The 18,469-nt window shown below is 36.7% G+C and overlaps 1 protein-coding gene across 1 annotated transcript in view; it reads left to right on the top strand.

Annotated features, from left to right (window-relative positions):
- The window catches only part of PTPRQ (protein tyrosine phosphatase receptor type Q), a 137,943-nt gene that overhangs the window by 103,000 nt on the left and 16,474 nt on the right, over positions 1-18,469 (top strand). The window contains exons 48-54 of the mRNA XM_075428396.1: positions 399-557; positions 1,799-2,021; positions 2,437-2,510; positions 7,139-7,238; positions 8,049-8,177; positions 16,008-16,034; positions 16,700-16,781. Of these exons, the coding sequence (XP_075284511.1) occupies positions 399-557; positions 1,799-2,021; positions 2,437-2,510; positions 7,139-7,238; positions 8,049-8,177; positions 16,008-16,034; positions 16,700-16,781 (794 nt within the window). The remainder of the gene's footprint in view (positions 1-398; positions 558-1,798; positions 2,022-2,436; positions 2,511-7,138; positions 7,239-8,048; positions 8,178-16,007; positions 16,035-16,699; positions 16,782-18,469) is intronic.

Below are 18,469 nucleotides of genomic sequence, written 5' to 3'. Positions count from 1 at the left end.
CTGAGTGATACTGTAAACCATGTGCAGGCTCAATGAAGTAATCATATCAACCTGACAGTGTTTTAGTTACCATTAACAAGCAGCTTAGAAGAATATCACAGAGCTATAGCTAAGTATACAATATCACAGTTGTGGAAATAAATACAATCATTGATTGAAATTCATTGAAAAACTGACTCAGTCTTTTATTGTTTTCTATTTTAATTGAAAATTGATATGCAGAGGCATTTATCAGAATACAGTTTTTATAGGCTTAAGGTATTAAGTAGAACATTAAGTTGTACCTGAAAATATGCTGAAGATTTGTCTTGCATAACACAGCTATGTGCCTGAACAAAGTACTTGTAGTGAAAGCATTGTAAAACAAAACTCTGTAGTATATCTTTGTTTAAAAACAGAACCACCACGGCCTAAAAAGAAACCAGCACCAGTGTATGATACCAACGGGGCACTCCTTGTCACAGCTACAACAATTACAATCAGAATGCCGGTATGTTATTACAGTGATGATCATGGCCCTATCAAGAAGATACAAGTTCTTGTTGTGGAAGCTGGAGGTAGAATTTTATAAGTTCTCTTGAAAATTCTTTTCAAGTTTTTTATTTCTTTATTTTGAGGCTGTTTGTCTTTTTTATCTCTTTTCTTGGGTCTCAGTAATTTCACATTAGAAAACAGCTAACAAAGTCACTTTAGCTGTGGCGACAGTAATAAGAGCAAAGTATCTTTCATGATACCTGTGGGCTGGGTACTGGATTTTGGAAGCACTTGTCATTGAAGAATCATCCATGCTCTTTGAAGTCACCAATATTTTTCTGGCCCTATTGTTATCATTATATTTGCTTTATTTCCTGTTTCCTTATAAAAAATACATTTGTCATTTGTGAAAGGTAAATAAATCTGTAACTTTTTTTGCAGGGTTTTTCTTCTGTTGGTGTTAGAGTTGCCTGTAAAAGAATGCAGTCATGTGCAGTTGATATTTCCATTTCATAACGGGGGCAGAGGGATTTATATAAATCCCTTCTGTAGACTGTGGGTTAGAATGTGTATTCCCTTGTACAGACTGATGAACATTTACTCATATGAAAAGTGCCGTGATACTCTTTTGAGTAATTGCCTACCAATGTGAGTGGGAGTTTCATGGTAGGACATCATATGGTCAGGCTTACTTTACCTAATAAGGACAAATTCCAGGTATTTAATTCCCTTGTTTTTCTTGCTTTCAAAGTATAGAAGTAAAGCATTCACATTGAGTGAAGTCACATTGTCTCACTTTTTTCTGAATTTGCTCTAATCCTACAGATATTTACTTCATAGCTACTGCTGTGAAGATTCTCTTAAACTGATGGATATGCAAATACCATGTTGAGCAATATTTTGAAGATGTTTCTCCTGGGTTTCTGGGTACTGACTACTTGTGGAAATCTAGTAATGTGATTTATGAGACAGTCTTTACTGTCTTTAGAGTAAACACCTTTTACCATCTTTGCTAGCCATGATCAGTTTCAAAGTCGAGTGGCTTGCACAAGTGATAGCCTCTGCAAGCAGAGCTCATGTGTGAGACTGCCCCTGAAATTTTCTGGTTGTGGTTCAGTTGGCTTACTCTGAATTAGCAAAATATAGATAGCATGGATAGTAAGGAATTTTGGGTTCAGTTGCAAATACAGTTATAGACTTAGTTCTGTAAATGGCATCGAGAGCATACTAAGATCTTAGAAAAATTAATTGCCTATTTAACTTCTTTAATTATAGCCTGGTTAGAATGTAAATTGTTTCTGATTATTTCCTTTCTTGACAATAGCTCAGCATGATGGGAATGTTACTAAGTGGTATGATGCCTACTTCAACAGACCGAGGCCGTATTTTACAAATGAAGGCTTTCCAAACCCACCGTGCATAGAAGGAAAAGAAGATCTGAGTGGCAAAGAAGAGATATACGTCATAGGTGCTGATACTATGTGTATGATACCAGGCAGTCAAGACAAAATATGTAATGGCCCACTGAAACCAAGAAAGCAGTACCTGTAAGTATATTTGTCTCTATGTTTGTTCAAGAGAAAGATTTAAGTGAAATATACTTTTATACGAACATACAAAACAAGTAGTTCAATTATGAAAAGGTGGAGATTTAAATGATCTGCATGTACCTTAATTTAAATTTTTTTGGCTGAAGCATCAACATTTGAGACAATAGATTTTTAAACATGTTTCAGGTAACAAAATATGCTTACTGAGTTGCTAAATTAAATAAGCCCAAATTCAAGATAAATAATTCATATAGTTTGACTGAGTCCTTGATGTCACTTCTGCAGGTGAGTAATGATTCCAGCTGATATTATATTAAAACTGAAAAATAGCTTGTAGTTTCTAAATTAAATGCTATTTAATGAAATGCACATAAACTTTTATTTCATTAGTTTTCATGGGTTTATTTTACAGATTTAAGTTCAGAGCAACAAACGTTAAAGGACAGTTCACAGATTCTGACTATTCTGACCCTGTCAAAACTTTAGGTAAGGAGAGTGTAATTTATTAAAGTATTTCTCTGTTTCCAAAGAATCTAGACATTTCTGTGTGTCTTTTTAGTAGACTGATTTCCCTGAGGTAAATAATCTCTTATTTGTCTTGGACCTAGCTTAACCAGAATGGTCGCTGCCTGGTGAGGAAACAGATCTGTTCCCTTGTATGTCCGTTTGAGGATGTCAAGAGGTTTTACCTCAACCTGGACTGTTGAATGAAAAAACAGTATTAACAAAATTCATTAGCAGAGATTCAGTTACAACTATGAAAATACCATTTTGCCAGGATAGCTCATCTTGACTGGTGAACTGTCAGAAGCTATCCTCTTTGTGCAGTTTTGCTCTCTGTTGGATGTAGAGCTGTTCCACTGAGCCTAGTGTAGGAAACCTCTCAGCTGCAGATCATTCCTGCTACTGGCAGCTCATCTGAGGACATGACCCTTTAGCCCTTTGTCCTTTAGATACAGACAAAGCTCTGTATTAATTAATAAATGAATATTGTCTAATAGAACCCATCTGGTTCTGATGTCACTGGCCAACAAGCCATCTGTTACTGGGTCTCAAATCCAGCATAAATTCCTCCATGGCAGAGTTGATCTGCCCCCAAAACTGCGAATGAAGTCTGTCATAGCAGATCGCAATAAGATCTGTAAGTTCTTTTAATATGTTGGTAAGCCAAAACTTACTTAGCTAAGTATTACCCCTGACTTTCTGAAAAGGGATCCCAAGACAACTGGATGAGTACCCAGAAGAATTTTAGTGGGCACATATTTTTCATTTGGCATTCATCTTCCGTGATATGAGCTCCCTTATTCATTTAATCCATGTTAGAAATTTGTTATATGATCTGATACTGAAGATCTTGAAATGCTAATTCACTACCTGAATATTCTGAAAGATCTGACACTATTTCTCTAGCCCTGAATGTGTTGGAAAGTGCAACACAGAAGTTGTCTTTATATGTTCTGAGTTTATAAATTCTAAGCCAATGAAGCAAATAGCTTGCCCAGTGAGGTAAAGACTACGTGTCAAATCAGGGAAAACAAGTCTACCAGAAATGAGTCTGACCGTATTCAGTCCTCTGGGCAACTTTCTCCTTTCTGGCAGAAAAGTCTGCAATGCTTAAAGAAATCACCAATGAAAAAAAAAAAAAAGATAAATTATGCTTGTGGCAGATGGGTAGTGTAATTAATTTGCTTCTGTGTTGTTAGTGAAGACTTGTGCCACTTTCTTCTTTGGTGTAAACCATAAACAATCAAGATCTGTTTGTATGCTGAATAAATTATAATAAGAAAAAAAAATTAGCCCTTATAAATTCCTCAGGTATCCGTGGCTCCCGATACCCATATTAGCCTTCTGTGCTAAAGTTTAACATCAAACACTGCTTTTAAAATGAGCACTAAAGCAAACTCTTGTCTGGCCTTAACCTTCAAATTTCAGAGCCTATCCAACAAGAAACAAAGTATAAGTGAAACAGAAAATTAACACTTCTGTCTATGCTTTCTTATAAAAGTGTTGTGAAATCAATATCAAATTCATGTATTACAAGTGATGCAGGTACTGCATTTGAGTGGCTTTGAAGATAGAGCACTGGCAATGCCATTACCAATGTCATCGTCAGTGAATAAAGGAAGATAGAATTTTTCAGACACATTTTCTCTGCAGACACATAACCTGAGGAACCTTGCCCAAGTGTTTGCTTATAGAACATGCTTTGGTTATATGAACTTCAGACTTGCTCTGGAAGCAGAACCCAGAAAGTATACCAGAAAGATCAGTAGCTGTGAGGTATCTTTGTGACTGACGACTTCTGTTTCGCTTGTAACCACAGTATCTTTTCAGAAGAAATTTATGCTGCCTGAAATCAAAATTGCAATTTCACTTTAAATAAATGATCTTTTTTTTGTAACAATCACTGAAATTTATGTTTTTCCAAAATGATACTTTCATTTTAGTAGATAAAGGACTAATCTGAATTTTGGCAGAGGTATTTATGACGAGATTATTTTGCTTTCTAAATCTACTTATGGAATAGGTAGGTCTTTGATCTGGAAAACCAGAAAGCAAACCTTGTATCTGTGCAGTTGAATACTGCAAGTTAAACATGTTTGAAGCAGAAAAAAATATGGAAAACCTATGAGAGAATTCTCAGACATCAGATGTTCTTGTTAAACAATAGGAATTTTGCTAGGGAGGAACACTGAAGCAGAAACTATTGGAATACACAGCTGCAATAATGATTTTTTAATTATAGTAAAGGATAAATTTTAATATGGCCCTCCCACTCAACAATACTTGGAGTACCACAGCTCTCCTCTTGAGCTGGAGAAGTGGAGTTTCTTCCTCATAACTCATGACTGACATTGCAAAAGTAACATCCATACTACAATGAAAGGTCAGGATTTTTCCATGAGACAATTAAGATGTGGTTACAAACACTGTTTAAACTTCTAATACATCAAGGCAGCTTATAACCTTTTCAGAATCTCTGATAGCTAGTTCAGCAAATCATTGTGGGGCAGCTGGTAGTCCCATATATGTGGAGCCTTTTCCATGTGAAATACAAAGCCAATAAGAAAGGCAATAATTCAGATGGGATTTCCTGACACTGCCTTTTGCATAGAAACCTACCTTATGATATTCTATTATTGCAGTTTATTATCATCATGTATTGAGTGGCAGCTCCTCAGAATTATACAACATGATGTCAGGACTGCATACTAGTTTTAAAATACCTATTTTTCCTTCTATGCCAAACCTGGTTTGTCTCCTTCACTTTGCCCCTGATCATCTCCGCAGGCATGTAGTCCCTCCCTGTTGCGAAGAAGTAAGAGAAAATGTATTTTTATATTCTTGGTGGGTATTCTGGCAGCACTGTCTTGTTTAATAACATTGGCAAAGCTTGGACTGGTTAACTGTAGGGTTTAACATTAACCTCACAGTTCAGTCGAAAACAGAACTGTTGTAGAGGTTCCTTTGGAGATTCTTCTGTTCTCCCATATTACCAAGATCTGTACCTTGTCACAGAGACCAGTGAGTGTCAGGGACTTCACTACTTTTCTGTTTGCAACAGTTTTCTACATACTTGCTTGTGTTCCCTATTGTTTTCCCCTGGCCTAAATTGTTCTTACCTTGTGGCATCCAGTGTTGCACCTGAGACTTTACTACTGCAGTGGAAGAACTATTTCAGGTGTTTTGGAAACTATACTTAATTCTGTGTATGACAAGATTATGTCCATTGTTTCATATTGCTTATTCATGTTGTCTGCAGTCTACAATAATCTCACACTTTCTTCAGATAAATTGCTACCTAACCTACTGTTTAATATGCTGTGTTATTGTAGCTGATTATTCCTGCCTATATGTAGAACCATGCACTTGATCTTACAAAATCGTATCCTACTGTTCTGAGACCTTTTTTTTTCAGCTAAATAGGATAATTTTAAATTTTAATTGTGTTCTCCAATGTATATGCCATCTGCAATATACTCTCTAATCCAAAAATCACGACCTTTCGAGGGAAACAAAGCCAGGTCTTCAGTATTTCTCAGTGTGTCCTTGGGAGGATGTTGTTTTTTGAATGGGAAATCTCAGTTTCATATGGCAAGCAGCAGTACATTTTTCTGTCCTTCCTGGAGGCTGGACAGGAGCTAGGTTTTCTGCAGTGGATCAGCAAGTGGAGGGGAATGTCAGCATAGATGAACAATACTGGCAGTGGTAATCCATTGCTTTTCTTATTTTCACTGTGAGCCCCAGGGAAAAGGGCTGAGATTTTTGAGATGGGGACAGGATTACCAGGAAGGGTGGGAAATTAAACAAGTCTCAGAAATTTAGCACCAAAGAGGTTCAAAAACAGGTCTAGAAACTACTGATCTAAATGGTTCATCAGTCTCTGCATGAGCCTTCATTCTCAACTGGAAGGACTGACTAGAAAACCAACACCTTTACCTTTTTATCATAGAGGCCTTTATGATTACTTCTGACCTGCTGGTGGTTATTCCTAACAACATCACCAATCCCACAAAATAAAGATCATGAGTCAATGGTCAATGAGGCAGATGAATCCGCAAGGTTCAGATCCAGTCACTAGGTGGATTCTTTCAGCACTCTGTGGACAGTATCTCCAAAAAAGCATCTTTGATTTTGTGCCTGTGAGTGATGGCTACAAGCCTCATAACTTTGGAGTCGTGGCTCTTCCTTTTCCACTTCTGGAGTCTGATTACTTGTAGCTGTTAGAGCAGTGTGTTCCTGGGTGCACAGAGACTGAAACAGGAGCTCAGCTCAGGCTAATGTTCAAACTAATGCTACTGCAGTGTGGACCTACCTTAACCTGTTTAGCAGGTAAAACTGAAAAGCACCGGGTATGACAGCACATATATCTATAGACATACACTATTAGCATTATGTATTACATAGATTAGCAATGCTTAGGAACCTCTACGTAAATTGTTTCTGGTTTTGTTACATTTTTCTTTTCTGAGCAGCTTTCGTCTGACACAAAACGGATGCAGTTGTTTAGAGAGAAAAGTGTCTGTTGCGCATCGCTCCCTGATTTCATCCTGTAAGAAATGTAAAACTTGTAATGAATACATGAAATACTAGCTTTCTACTTTCTATTGCAGGTGAAGGATTGTCAGGAAGATCTGTAGAAGTTATCCTTGCTGTTACTTTGTGTATACTTTCAGTTGTTCTTTTGGTGGCTGCAGTATATGCTTTTGCAAGGTGAGATTTATGTATCCTTGCCGTACCGTGGGTGCAAGCACTCAAAAATGTTTCAAAGAGGAGCTGAAACAGTCCTATAAATGGAACCAATCTGTCATTTAAAAATGTGTTGCATTTTCTTTTTTTTTTTTTTTTTTTTGTCTTTTATGTAGAAACTTAGGGAGGGACTCGCAAAGGTTTTGGTCTAGTGAGGGTAAACTCCGTAGATGAAGGAGAACAAACAGCTTCTTCAGAGGGTAAATCAGAGCAGCAGCCTGTCTTGCCCTTTCAGAATCACTTCTCTGTTGACTTGAGGATACAGATCAGAGTGTCAGCTGGCTGAAGTCAGCATGATGGCTAACCCTATTGACAGCTTGATATGAAGTAAATACTCTGAATTCTGTTTTCTGTCTTACTAATAAATTTATCAGTTAAATACATCAAAGTCTTACATGTGAAAGAGAAATCAACTTCTAATTCAAATTAGAAACAGAATGTCCGTGTAAAGAAGTAGACTGGGCACTGCATACATGACGTTAGTTTTCCTGTTCATCAGAAGTTCTGTTCTTCCTCAGCTGCGTCATTCAGACATTGCCAAACAATTTATGTAGGAAAACTAAAAGAATATATGTTAGATTCCTTCTGTGTGAATTTTAGGCAAAGTAACTGCTGGATTTGGCTAAATTCCACTGCTGGAAGGGAGAGCAGAATAAAGACCAAGGAAGGATTCCCGGCAACCATTTTTCAGTTTCAGCCTGTCTAATGGAAGTATTGACATATATGTCTTTAAATCTTTTGCATGTTTATTTTTCACTATTATTTTCTGTTTAGAATTCGGCAAAAGCAAAAAGAGGGAGGCACATACTCCCCACGAGATGCTGAAATTATTGACACAAAGTTCAAACTGGATCAGTTGATCACAGTGGCAGACCTGGAGCTGAAGGATGAGAGATTTACACGGTAAGTGTACTCCCGAGGCAAAACAGTAGTCCAAAGGGGCTGTCACCATGACCCCTTTCTGACCTTTGCTTGTTTGGAAGTGTTTGTGGTGTTCTTATTTACACAGGTCACTGGGATCCTCTTTCAAAGAATGACCTCCATCCTCAAGACACTTCTCACTAGCTTTTAGAAAATCACTTAATCTTCAGCTCTTTTTACAACAAGACAAAGATCTAAGTGCAAATCACTGTTTAATTGTGTTAGCAAAAAAAGGGCTACATATTTTTGAACATGCAGAATTTCTGAGGCTTTTTGATGGCCCAGTGTTTTGTGTAGACTGCAGACCTATACAAGCATTTTGAAAGAGTCAGACTCCCAGAAGTCCCAGTCAACTGATTCAAGAACAAATCTGTCATTTTTTAATTGACATCTAGAAAGCCTTCACAAAGGGATTTGCATAACATCTGGGTTTCTGTGGAGGTCAGCACGGTGGCTGTCCTGGCCTCTACTCCTTTAAGATGTATGCAGCCGTTCCGGGCTATTCATATTTTCTATCCGACAAAGAATCTTGTCACAGATATTTATCAGAAGGAAAACTGCTCTGACTGCCAGAAATATGGATATTATTCACTGAATAAATATAATGATGATTCTCAATAATATATGACATCCCACCGAGTTAGAAATGTTTGGTCACCATGCTTTACCTGCCTGTATTTTCCCTGCTGTGTCGCAGATGGAACAGTGTGGTAGGCAGTCTCCTTAAAGATGAGAAGCCTAAAATAGTCTTGCCCTAGCAGTCTGGCATCTTACTGTCTCTGACTAGAAATAGCTGGAAGATGAAAGGTTGTAGCTGTTGATCTGTTTTGTTTGAGTGTGTATATGTCTATGTGTGTGGTACAGAGTAAGTTGGTTGCATGTACAAACCTGTTCAAAATAGTGCATGCAGGAATGGCTGCTTGTAACAGATGACAAAACATGCTATGAATCATCTGGGAATCATCGACGTAATGGATGTGGCATGTGCGGGGGGCGGGGGGGCCACATGTAATTCAGATAGCGTTCTTCAGTACCTGCTAGTAACAGTGGAGCAAATTCTCTGAAGACAGAACCATTGCCAATGCACTGTGGTAACTGTGACTCATATTAATGATCGTGATGGATCTTCAAAATGGCCTTGTTTCCAAACTGTTAGCTGAATAAGAATAGTACTAATTTTGTGTGTATACTAAAGTGTTAATGGATTTTGCTTCCAGATACTCTTCATTTTTCTTTAGACGCAAGGAGATATTTGTCATCCAGTAAGTTTTTGTATTATTGAAGCAACGTGGTGTGTTTTGCGTTCTGTCCTCTTAACCTGTGTGCTACCATACTATATTGAATGATACAGTTAAGAAAAATGAAATGTCAATCTTTGCAGCTACACTAATGACAAACAGTGGTATTTTTCATCATGAAATCATGTTTATTTTCAGTCCCTAGTGTTGAGGTAGAACAGTTCCATAAATATTTTGAAATAAATCAGGGCAATTTTTACACGGAAACTATAACACATTAGGACAATATAGCACTGATATATACAACCTATCCTAGAAGCAAGTGTAGTGCAAATGTGACATAAGAAACATGCTGTTTCTTTCCTTTGGCAGTTAGAATGTATGTACTTAAGAGAAGTTCTCTTTTTTCCTCAGCCTTGCTCACTCACAGTGCAGCTGTTTAGTATTGTGCTACTGCAATCTCAGCAACATATCCATGCAGTCAAAGCCTTTATCAGTTTGCAGAGTACTATTCTGCCACTTTCCTATCTAAATTATATGTAGTTTAGATTTGTACAGTCTCAAACTCTACAGAGTAATTGCAAACTATAAAATTTCATACTTAAGTGCACTTCATTATGTGATTTATGCACAGCAAGGCCTTTACTGAATAGTTCTTCAGCAGATTTAGTTACATCACCCTTATTTTAATGAGTCAGTCTCACATTTTGGCTTGCAATTTGTCATGTCCTTCCATCTGCATTTTTCTCTTTCCTTCTTCCCCGCCCCTTTAGTGGCCAAAAGCAAAGACTCTCGTCTTCTGCCATTCTTGTAAGGTACTTGATGCAGGTGTTAAATATTGGATTATTATTTTTCAAACTGTAGCGGCACTGAAGCTACAGCACGCTCCTTGCCTAGGTGCTTTGTTGGACATTATGGCAAATTGTTGAAGTCTGAAGTGCAGGCACTAACTGAGAGTTCCTAAGGAGAGAGTTCATGCCCGCTTTTCAACTAGAAGTCAGTAAATATACTGTGGGACCCTGCTAGATAACACACATATAGTAATGAAGGGCAGGATATCCTCTATCTGCTTAAAACTTTTTAGTTTATTACAGCTTTTTTTTTAAGCTTTAAAGAATGTTTCAGTATGTGTAAGATTCTGTTCTGGTAATGTCTGTGACCAAAAGAGACATTTTGGGTGCCTCTAATGCTGTCTGTCACATAGACATATCCTGCCTGGTAATGATGAGCTATATCGAGAAGCTGGCAGAAGCACGGCAGCATGCACCAAGGCAGCTTACTGCAAAACCTAATGTTTAAAGTATTTTTCTGCCTGTTTTCAGACTTCCACAGTTACACCACGAAATAACTTTTGACCTGTTGCCTTTGGGGAATAGCTATGTAGAAGTCAATCACAGTCCCAGTTCTTGTGTTGTCCTTGTCATTCTCATGATTTGTGGTTAAAGCAGTGACATGTTAGCATGTCAAATTATTGTACTGTGTGTTGATGACTACAGTGTAACCTTCACAAATTTACCGTGCATTTGGAATGGGACTGTGCATCACTGCGCCTGCATAACCTACTGCCATATGTTGGCTGCGTTTAGTTAGCTATCTCAGCTGTGTTTGCCAAGCTTGCTGTGTTGCAGACTGCTGCGTTCAGTTCATGGTATCTTGTAATTATATGAGTAAAACATAGATGGGTAGACTCCTTTTCCAAGCTGGCTTGTTTTGTATTTCTTGGATAGCAGTATATCAGCTGAAATATGTTTTTAATTGTCCAACTAAGTATATTTTCTACCCTGAAAGGATGATGGGGAGTTTGTGTGGAAATCTTAGGTGATAAAAGAGCAGTAAAGATTTTTTATGTACTTACTAACGATCCCAGTCAGTGCTTGTTTGAAGGATATGCTTTGGAAACCAAGTGTTTTGTCATTTTCTAGCCAGTATATTTATCATGTTAGCTACTATAAATCAGTAAAGACATGGACTTACAGCTGACAGAGTTCATGCACAGGATCAAGACACTCTAGCCTGCTCCACGAGATCCTTCTGACTGTCTCTCACACACCATCTCTTCAGACATTCTCTCGTATTTAGTGGATCGTGCCCTATGATCTTGGATCACATTCTCAGAAACTTTGTGCAGCTGGTATCACATAAGAAATAAAAAGGAGTAGAAAAAGGTTTTCCTGTTCTGTAAGAAAATGACTGGAAATATTTTTTATAATTCCCAGCAGATAAAAAATTCAAAAGCTTGGAAAGTTTAATGAACCAAAATTCAGCAAATATTCATTATAGGTTAATCAAAACATTTTATTTCACACATTTTTATAACCCTTTTTACTATGAATTATTTTGCATTACAGAAGTCAGTTTAAATAGAGAAAACATAAAATTTAAAATTGCCAAGCATCTCTTTTTTTGGGTCAACATTTTTTTTTGAATCAGGAAATTCACAGCAAATCCCAATTTCTAGTAGTAATTTTTTGACATAATCATCATCAGAAAAAAATTTTACTTGAAAAACTTCAGTGTCTGAAAATTACTAATACTAGCTAATGCATATACATCATCTCTTAGCAAGTCTTTGTTAGGCAAATTAGCTAAGGGGATGTAGCTTCATTGGGCATGCAGGGAATTATGTCTTACTGAATTCAGTGGAAAATGAGATCAGCTTTATGAAGCCAAAATGCTAACTTTGAATGTTTGTGACGTACATTGACCTCCATGATGGTGGAGATGATATGAGACCTGCAATAACAGAAAAAAACAACCCTTATTTAAAACATATGTAGCCCATCAATATAAACTGGATTAAACATTGGTTCATTAGGCATACTGAATATACATATACTGGGGCCTCTCATCACTTACTTTTTGTAACATGTCTATAGGGCTTGGCAAGTCACTTTTCAAAGCAGACATTCATCTGCTGTCAGTAGAGTCTGTCACTAAATTTTCAGGGTGCACCAGGTTTGGCAAGAAACAAGTAACTCCTCCCTGTTCCTGGTGCTCACCTAGGAGACAACTTCTCTGGCACCCTACTTTTGCAGCAAGGATAAAGCCATGTAGGTCCCCATTTCTTAAAATCTTTCCTTGAGAAGTTGCCCCTTGGAATGGATGCTTTGTTTCATTCTATGTGAGACAGCTTGTCAATCAAACGGGGCACAGATTCAGCAGAAATACTTCTGAATTACAGACATTGAAACCCTTGCAAATACCAGGTAATTAGAACTTTTTATGGAAAAGTCTTATATATAACATCATTGTCTGATCTCACATTTCCTATATATTGTGCATTCAGTAGGTGTCTGTGCTTGAGGTAACACTTCTGCACGCACATTACGTTCTCTAGACTAGCCTGTTTCTTTGAGTGGGGATAGGCATGGCTCGTGCCTTGCCTTTTTCTTCAATAAGTTTCCCTTTAGTAATCAACTAACACAAACAGGCTTCCTGAGCTTTGTATCCCAGGAGTGCAAGGATTATGAATGTACATGTCCTGGTCCAATGGAAGACATGACCATATGTTATCTTTTCTTAGGTCTTTAATATTTAGGAAGGGTTAAGCTCCATATTGCTTTCAATTAACTTGCTAAAAATTAGTTCCTCTGTTGCTGCTAGGAAGTGTCAATGGTGCTTATGAGTTAAGCCTTTTGCCTACATACTCATTTCTGTTATTTTCTGTTTGGACGAAGTTTTAATTCCCTGTGGCTTTCAGATGATTGACCCAGAGAGAAAGCCGAGTCTGTGTGACAATATGGTCTTCAGTTACCACTGCCAACACAAATAAATGGCTTCTTTCTAGCTCTATCATAAGTAATCTGAGTGGGATTCAGATTTTTGATAGACTTCAAAAAAATCCCACACATGAAACAATACACTGTTTTAAAAGAAAATCAGATTTAAGGCAATAAAGCATTCTTTATCTTAGAGAATGTTTTTCTTTCCTGGTTTCAAAGACAGATGTGGGAATCTGGAATATTCCATCTGAAATAAGGAAATTTGCAACTTCATGGTTTGATTCTAAATTGTGCTCATCAAGATCTACTGATACCTATATTCTTATGTTTGATACAAAAGACTGGGAAATGTGGAGAACAAGACTACAGGTGGATAAGTATTTGTTCATTGATGAAATACCGTAAGATTATTATTATATATTCCAAGTCAAGACACTTGGAAAAAATACTAATTTTTGAAGTCTGAGGATGCTGAAACTGAGCGTAGGTGTAAGTCTCCAGTAAACGTTCAAAATTCATCCCTTCTGAAGACTCTTACACAACAAAGCCAACATCTTTGTCACAGTCTTCGTTAGACATTAATCCTCGTATAAGCATTTAAATTAGATCATCTTATTTTCTGAGCTGCCAAGCCACTGCAATGTGCACTTGCTACCAAAAGAGTGAGTTCAGTAGTTCTAAAAATCAAGTTCTTTACTTAAACGCCCAAAGATAGGTTAAACAGATAGGTTAAAGTGTCAATCTGTAGGTGCCTTACTTGTTTAAACATGTTTACTGCTTGTGAAAAATAATACATGATTATGCCTTAAAAAAACACCTGTATGAATATTAAAAATGAACTAGAAAGCAACATAAGTAACACTGCTTAGTTCATTTCCTGAGCTATTTCAGTGCTTTTCTTCCCTGCCTTGAGTGAAAGTAAAAAAAGGAAATATTGTTGCGTAAGGTGGTGTTAATGGCGCTGCCTGCCTCCTATGTCCTTTGCTGTTGGATCCACGTACCTTCAGCACTGAAGCACTGAATGACAGAATCAGGCTGCTTATGTACACCATAGATGTGATTTCTATTCCGTAATGACCAGACTGCATTTGCTTACTGCAAATTAGGTGCAGTAAGCCCCTCATTGCTATCAATTCAAGAGGAGGAAATATATCAGTCTTCAAAAATTACTGGGAGATTACTTTTTACCTGTTCTGTGGTGAAGGTAGGTGAGTTCAAAGGAAAAAACAAGGGTAATTTCTTTGCAGAGACTGCTTATAATTTTGTCCTGAAAAAAGGCCTTAAAAAAAGTTTAGTTTCTGCTCAAAGACAAATATATTTGTGTGCAGTACATTGGCACAATTAGTAAGAATACTTTTTCTTCAGGAAACTTTGGCTCTGTAATGTTGCCAACATTACTAAAAGGTAGTTTGCTTTGCCACATGATGCAGACAACAGAAGTGATACAATAAGCACTAGCTAGATGTCTAAACATCCCGAATAACTAGAGTTGCATGTTTTGTTGTCTTTTTGCCTTCTTTTTTCATTCTGAAGCTCTCCTTCATTTGTCCTAGTAAGCACTTTGAGCTTGAGCCCTTTTCTGTGAATTCTTACGCTTCTTTCTACTCCAGTGAGACTGACCCAAGGCTTTCACAGCCTGTTTGCTTTGTTTGCAGAGAACTGTCATAACAAAGTATGTACCACAAAGGCATCTTTATTAGCTTTGAAATTAACTTCTGTGATGCTTAATAATAAATGATTCAACGATTTTATTAATCTCATTTTATTATCTAATTTTAAATTTAAATATTTAGGAAGAACTTCATAAACCAAAGTATTCTAAAGCAAATTTTTGTCTTTTGTACTAAAATTATGTCCGCAGTAGACATTTGTATTTGTACTATAGAGTAGTTTTTGTAAATTTTGTATGTAAGAATTTGGAGAGACAGACACTGGAGAGGTAGACTTAGAGCTCTTTTGAAGGGACAAATTATCTTTTAAACTGTATTACTTCAAATTCTTTGGCTTGACCTTTTAGACAAGCTTTTTGAGTCTGAATTCCAAAAGTTTGGCTTCTAAATCCATAATGTTGAGACATTCTTAAAATGGGTTCAGAGGCGATGATGATGACCAAGTTTCAAGGCCATCTGAAAGTCCCTCGGCATAGCTGCCCATGTAACATCTTCATGATACCTGCTGTGGGATCAAGTTAAAGATTTAATATGTAGCACAGTTTTTAAAATCGCCCTGCACCAGAAAAAGCAGTGAACGTGTAAAAATGAACATGAAAACAGGCACTCATTTTAAACATCTTTAGATAAACAGCCATAGCTGGCTGTTTACTATAGAGGCACACCAATAGTGTGATTCATCTGTGACTTATTTTAGATATCTGCTGAAAATGAGATTAAATCACACCTATTTCTTGTCACTGATTATAAAAGGAATGTAGTGACTAGCTCAGAAATAGGTGTCTGTACTCAGTCAGATGAATCCTGTCCTTATACTCTGAAATGTTCCTTAGAAGAATGATATTGAGTACGTAGTGTAAAATGAAGCTTGTCAATGGTCATTGTATATGAAGCTGTGTGCTGGAAGTATGGATTTCTCAGGGCCATATGAGCCCAGAGTACTGTAAAATGATCTGAAGAGAATGACAGAAACTGCAACTACCATATCCATATCTGTCAATACCTGAGATAAAAACTAAGCAAGAGAATCACCCAAGATATCTGACATATAACAGTATTTGAATCCATGAGAGAAATAAATCTGGTTCTTTAGTTACTTGAGTATTTCATCTAAAACCTATTATCATGCACAATATTGGTTAACTCTCAGCTTGCCACATTTAACAAAAATCTCTGTTGCAGGTTACTTAGTTATAGAAAATCCATCAAGTAAGTTGATTAAAGATTTTTGTATTGTGATCATCGGTGAGTCTCAATGTGTGGTTCCCTCCTCTCTGTTTATTAGAAAAAAACTCCAAGCTGCGTATAAATCATAAAAGCATGACTAATTGCATGGTAACTGGAGAAATGCTTTCTCTCTCTCTGGGGTGAAGCCTGCATGTCTGTGTTTTAGCTTGGGAAGTAATACAGGGATATTTAAACTCCTGTGGGTTTAAAAACCATGTCATTATGAGAATGAGGTCACTGCAATATTTTATATGTCTAAAACCTTGCAAAGTATAAAATGTTTTCTGTGCGACAAAGAAGTATTATGTACTATAGAATGCAATGATAAGTTTACAGATTTCCATTAATGTCAAAACCTCGCCTTGGAATGCTGTCACCTATAGAAACAATCCTACCCAACAATACTGTTAACATTAGCACATCAAAAATTTGGTGAGAGGGAACAACAGGGGGAGAAAATGCTTCTATCTGAAGTGACTGAAAACAAACCAAATAAGCATGCTGTAAGCAATTTATAATTTTCTTTCTACAAGTATCAGTTTCTATTCAACTGAAAAACATTATTAATAAACTGCTGTTAAAAAAGAATAAAGAGAATGACAAAGAAATTCCTGATAAGTTTCTAATTCTTCTGTCATTTCTTTCAGGCCAATAAGCAAGAAATCCTTCCTACAACATGTTGAAGAGCTTTGCACAAACAACAACCTAAAGTTTCAGGAAGAATTTTCGGTATGTTGCTAGCAGTTGTCACAACATCGCAAGACCTTCAGTCGTTTCATGTGTCACATTTCATGTCCATTTTAAGCGGACAAGGCCATGAAGGACTCTGGCCTTGATAATCAATACCCAATTACCAGGTTGATTGTTTAGAAAGTAACACTACACTGATTTGAATTCTGCAGTCTACACTGCAACCTGATCAGAATTATTCACCTAAGTGTCAGCAAAAGATGATCTTCTTTAGACTCCGATCTTTGCAAGAACACCATGATATTTATGCTTTTACATATGTAGTAATGCATATGTAGTTTACCTGAGAACAGTTTATTTAGAAATAGTTTTCTAACATATGCACAGGTATATTTAAGTGCTTTAAGTTCATTTTCCTGAGTGAGGATGACCCCAAAAACACAGATGACATTTATTCTGTGAAGTGTTTAAGCCCCAGTTATACTGCCACTGTACTCAGATTTTTTTTTTTTTTTTTCATGGTTTTCAGTGCAGAAAGTGAAAAGTTTGTGCATGGTACTTTGCTTTTTGCTCCTTTACAAATAATAGGTCATACTTGTCATACTTGTGAATAGCTTCCATCTCCTTATGTGAGTAGATAACTCAGCAAGCCTGTCTTTCTTTCTGAAAAGAGACCAGCTTTCCAAATATACATTACATATAATATATACATACTTTCAAATGTAAATCTCAAAGTTTTCACTATTTTAATTAAGTAGCAATTTTACAGCTATCATTTTTTTCCTCAACAATATCTTTTCTTCTTGTTATTTCAGAATCTTTATCATCATCATTTTTAACACATACAGTCATTTGCTGTCACAAAAATAATTTGTCAGTCTCCACTGACTTTATTATTTTGGATTTATAGATTTACTGTGAATTGCTTACCATTTGGATTAACAAAAATGAAGACTCAACAATTGGCTTTTCTTCTGCTAGATTATAATATTTCAGTCTCTGAGGGAAAACCAACAAAAGTGTGAAAAGATTAATGGTATTTCCTACAGCTTTTTTGTTATGCTCCCTAAGTAAAATTGGTCTGGATTTAATAATAAAAAGCACCATAAAATTCTCTGAGCAATAAAGGAGAACTTTTTTTCCAAGAGTAGAAGTGCTATTTCACTTGAACAAGAGTGATTATAGTTATATTATGCATGACTGAACAGATGAAAAGTTTTACTAGCAATAACACTTTCACATATTAACATTCATCACTGGAAAGTTTCTAGTATTACTTTAAGTGTGACCCACACTGGGTAAGCCTTATGGCACTGTAATGTCTTAAAACTTAAACAGTACTGTTTTATCAAATCAAAATCTTGGCAATCCAATTCAAATTCAGAGAAATACTGAGGCTGAAGCCTCATTCAACTAAATTATATACTCAACTTTTAAACAAAAGTTTTATACGTCATTTGGGCTTTCATTTTTTTCTCTCTGAGCCTTAGCTTCCCCATTCCAAAGTGTAGTGGTGTCTTCCCAGGTGACTTCTCCAAGGGCAGGCAGAATTGCAGAGTAGGTCCAGTCCCTGACTGAGAGCATATCTGTAGCACCTGTCTTACCAGATGAATAATAAGATTGACCATGCGCTTGAAATGACATCAGAAATGACAATGCACACAACAAACAAACAAACAGACCTTGTGACCTGTGTTGTTTCCATCCACATTCTTGCTTTAGTTTCA

Source organism: Opisthocomus hoazin, chromosome 8, assembly GCF_030867145.1.
Source record: "Opisthocomus hoazin isolate bOpiHoa1 chromosome 8, bOpiHoa1.hap1, whole genome shotgun sequence".
NCBI lineage: Eukaryota > Metazoa > Chordata > Aves > Opisthocomiformes > Opisthocomidae > Opisthocomus > Opisthocomus hoazin.
The sequence above is the reverse complement of the archived record's forward strand: the minus strand, read 5'-3'. Positions and strand labels throughout refer to the sequence as shown.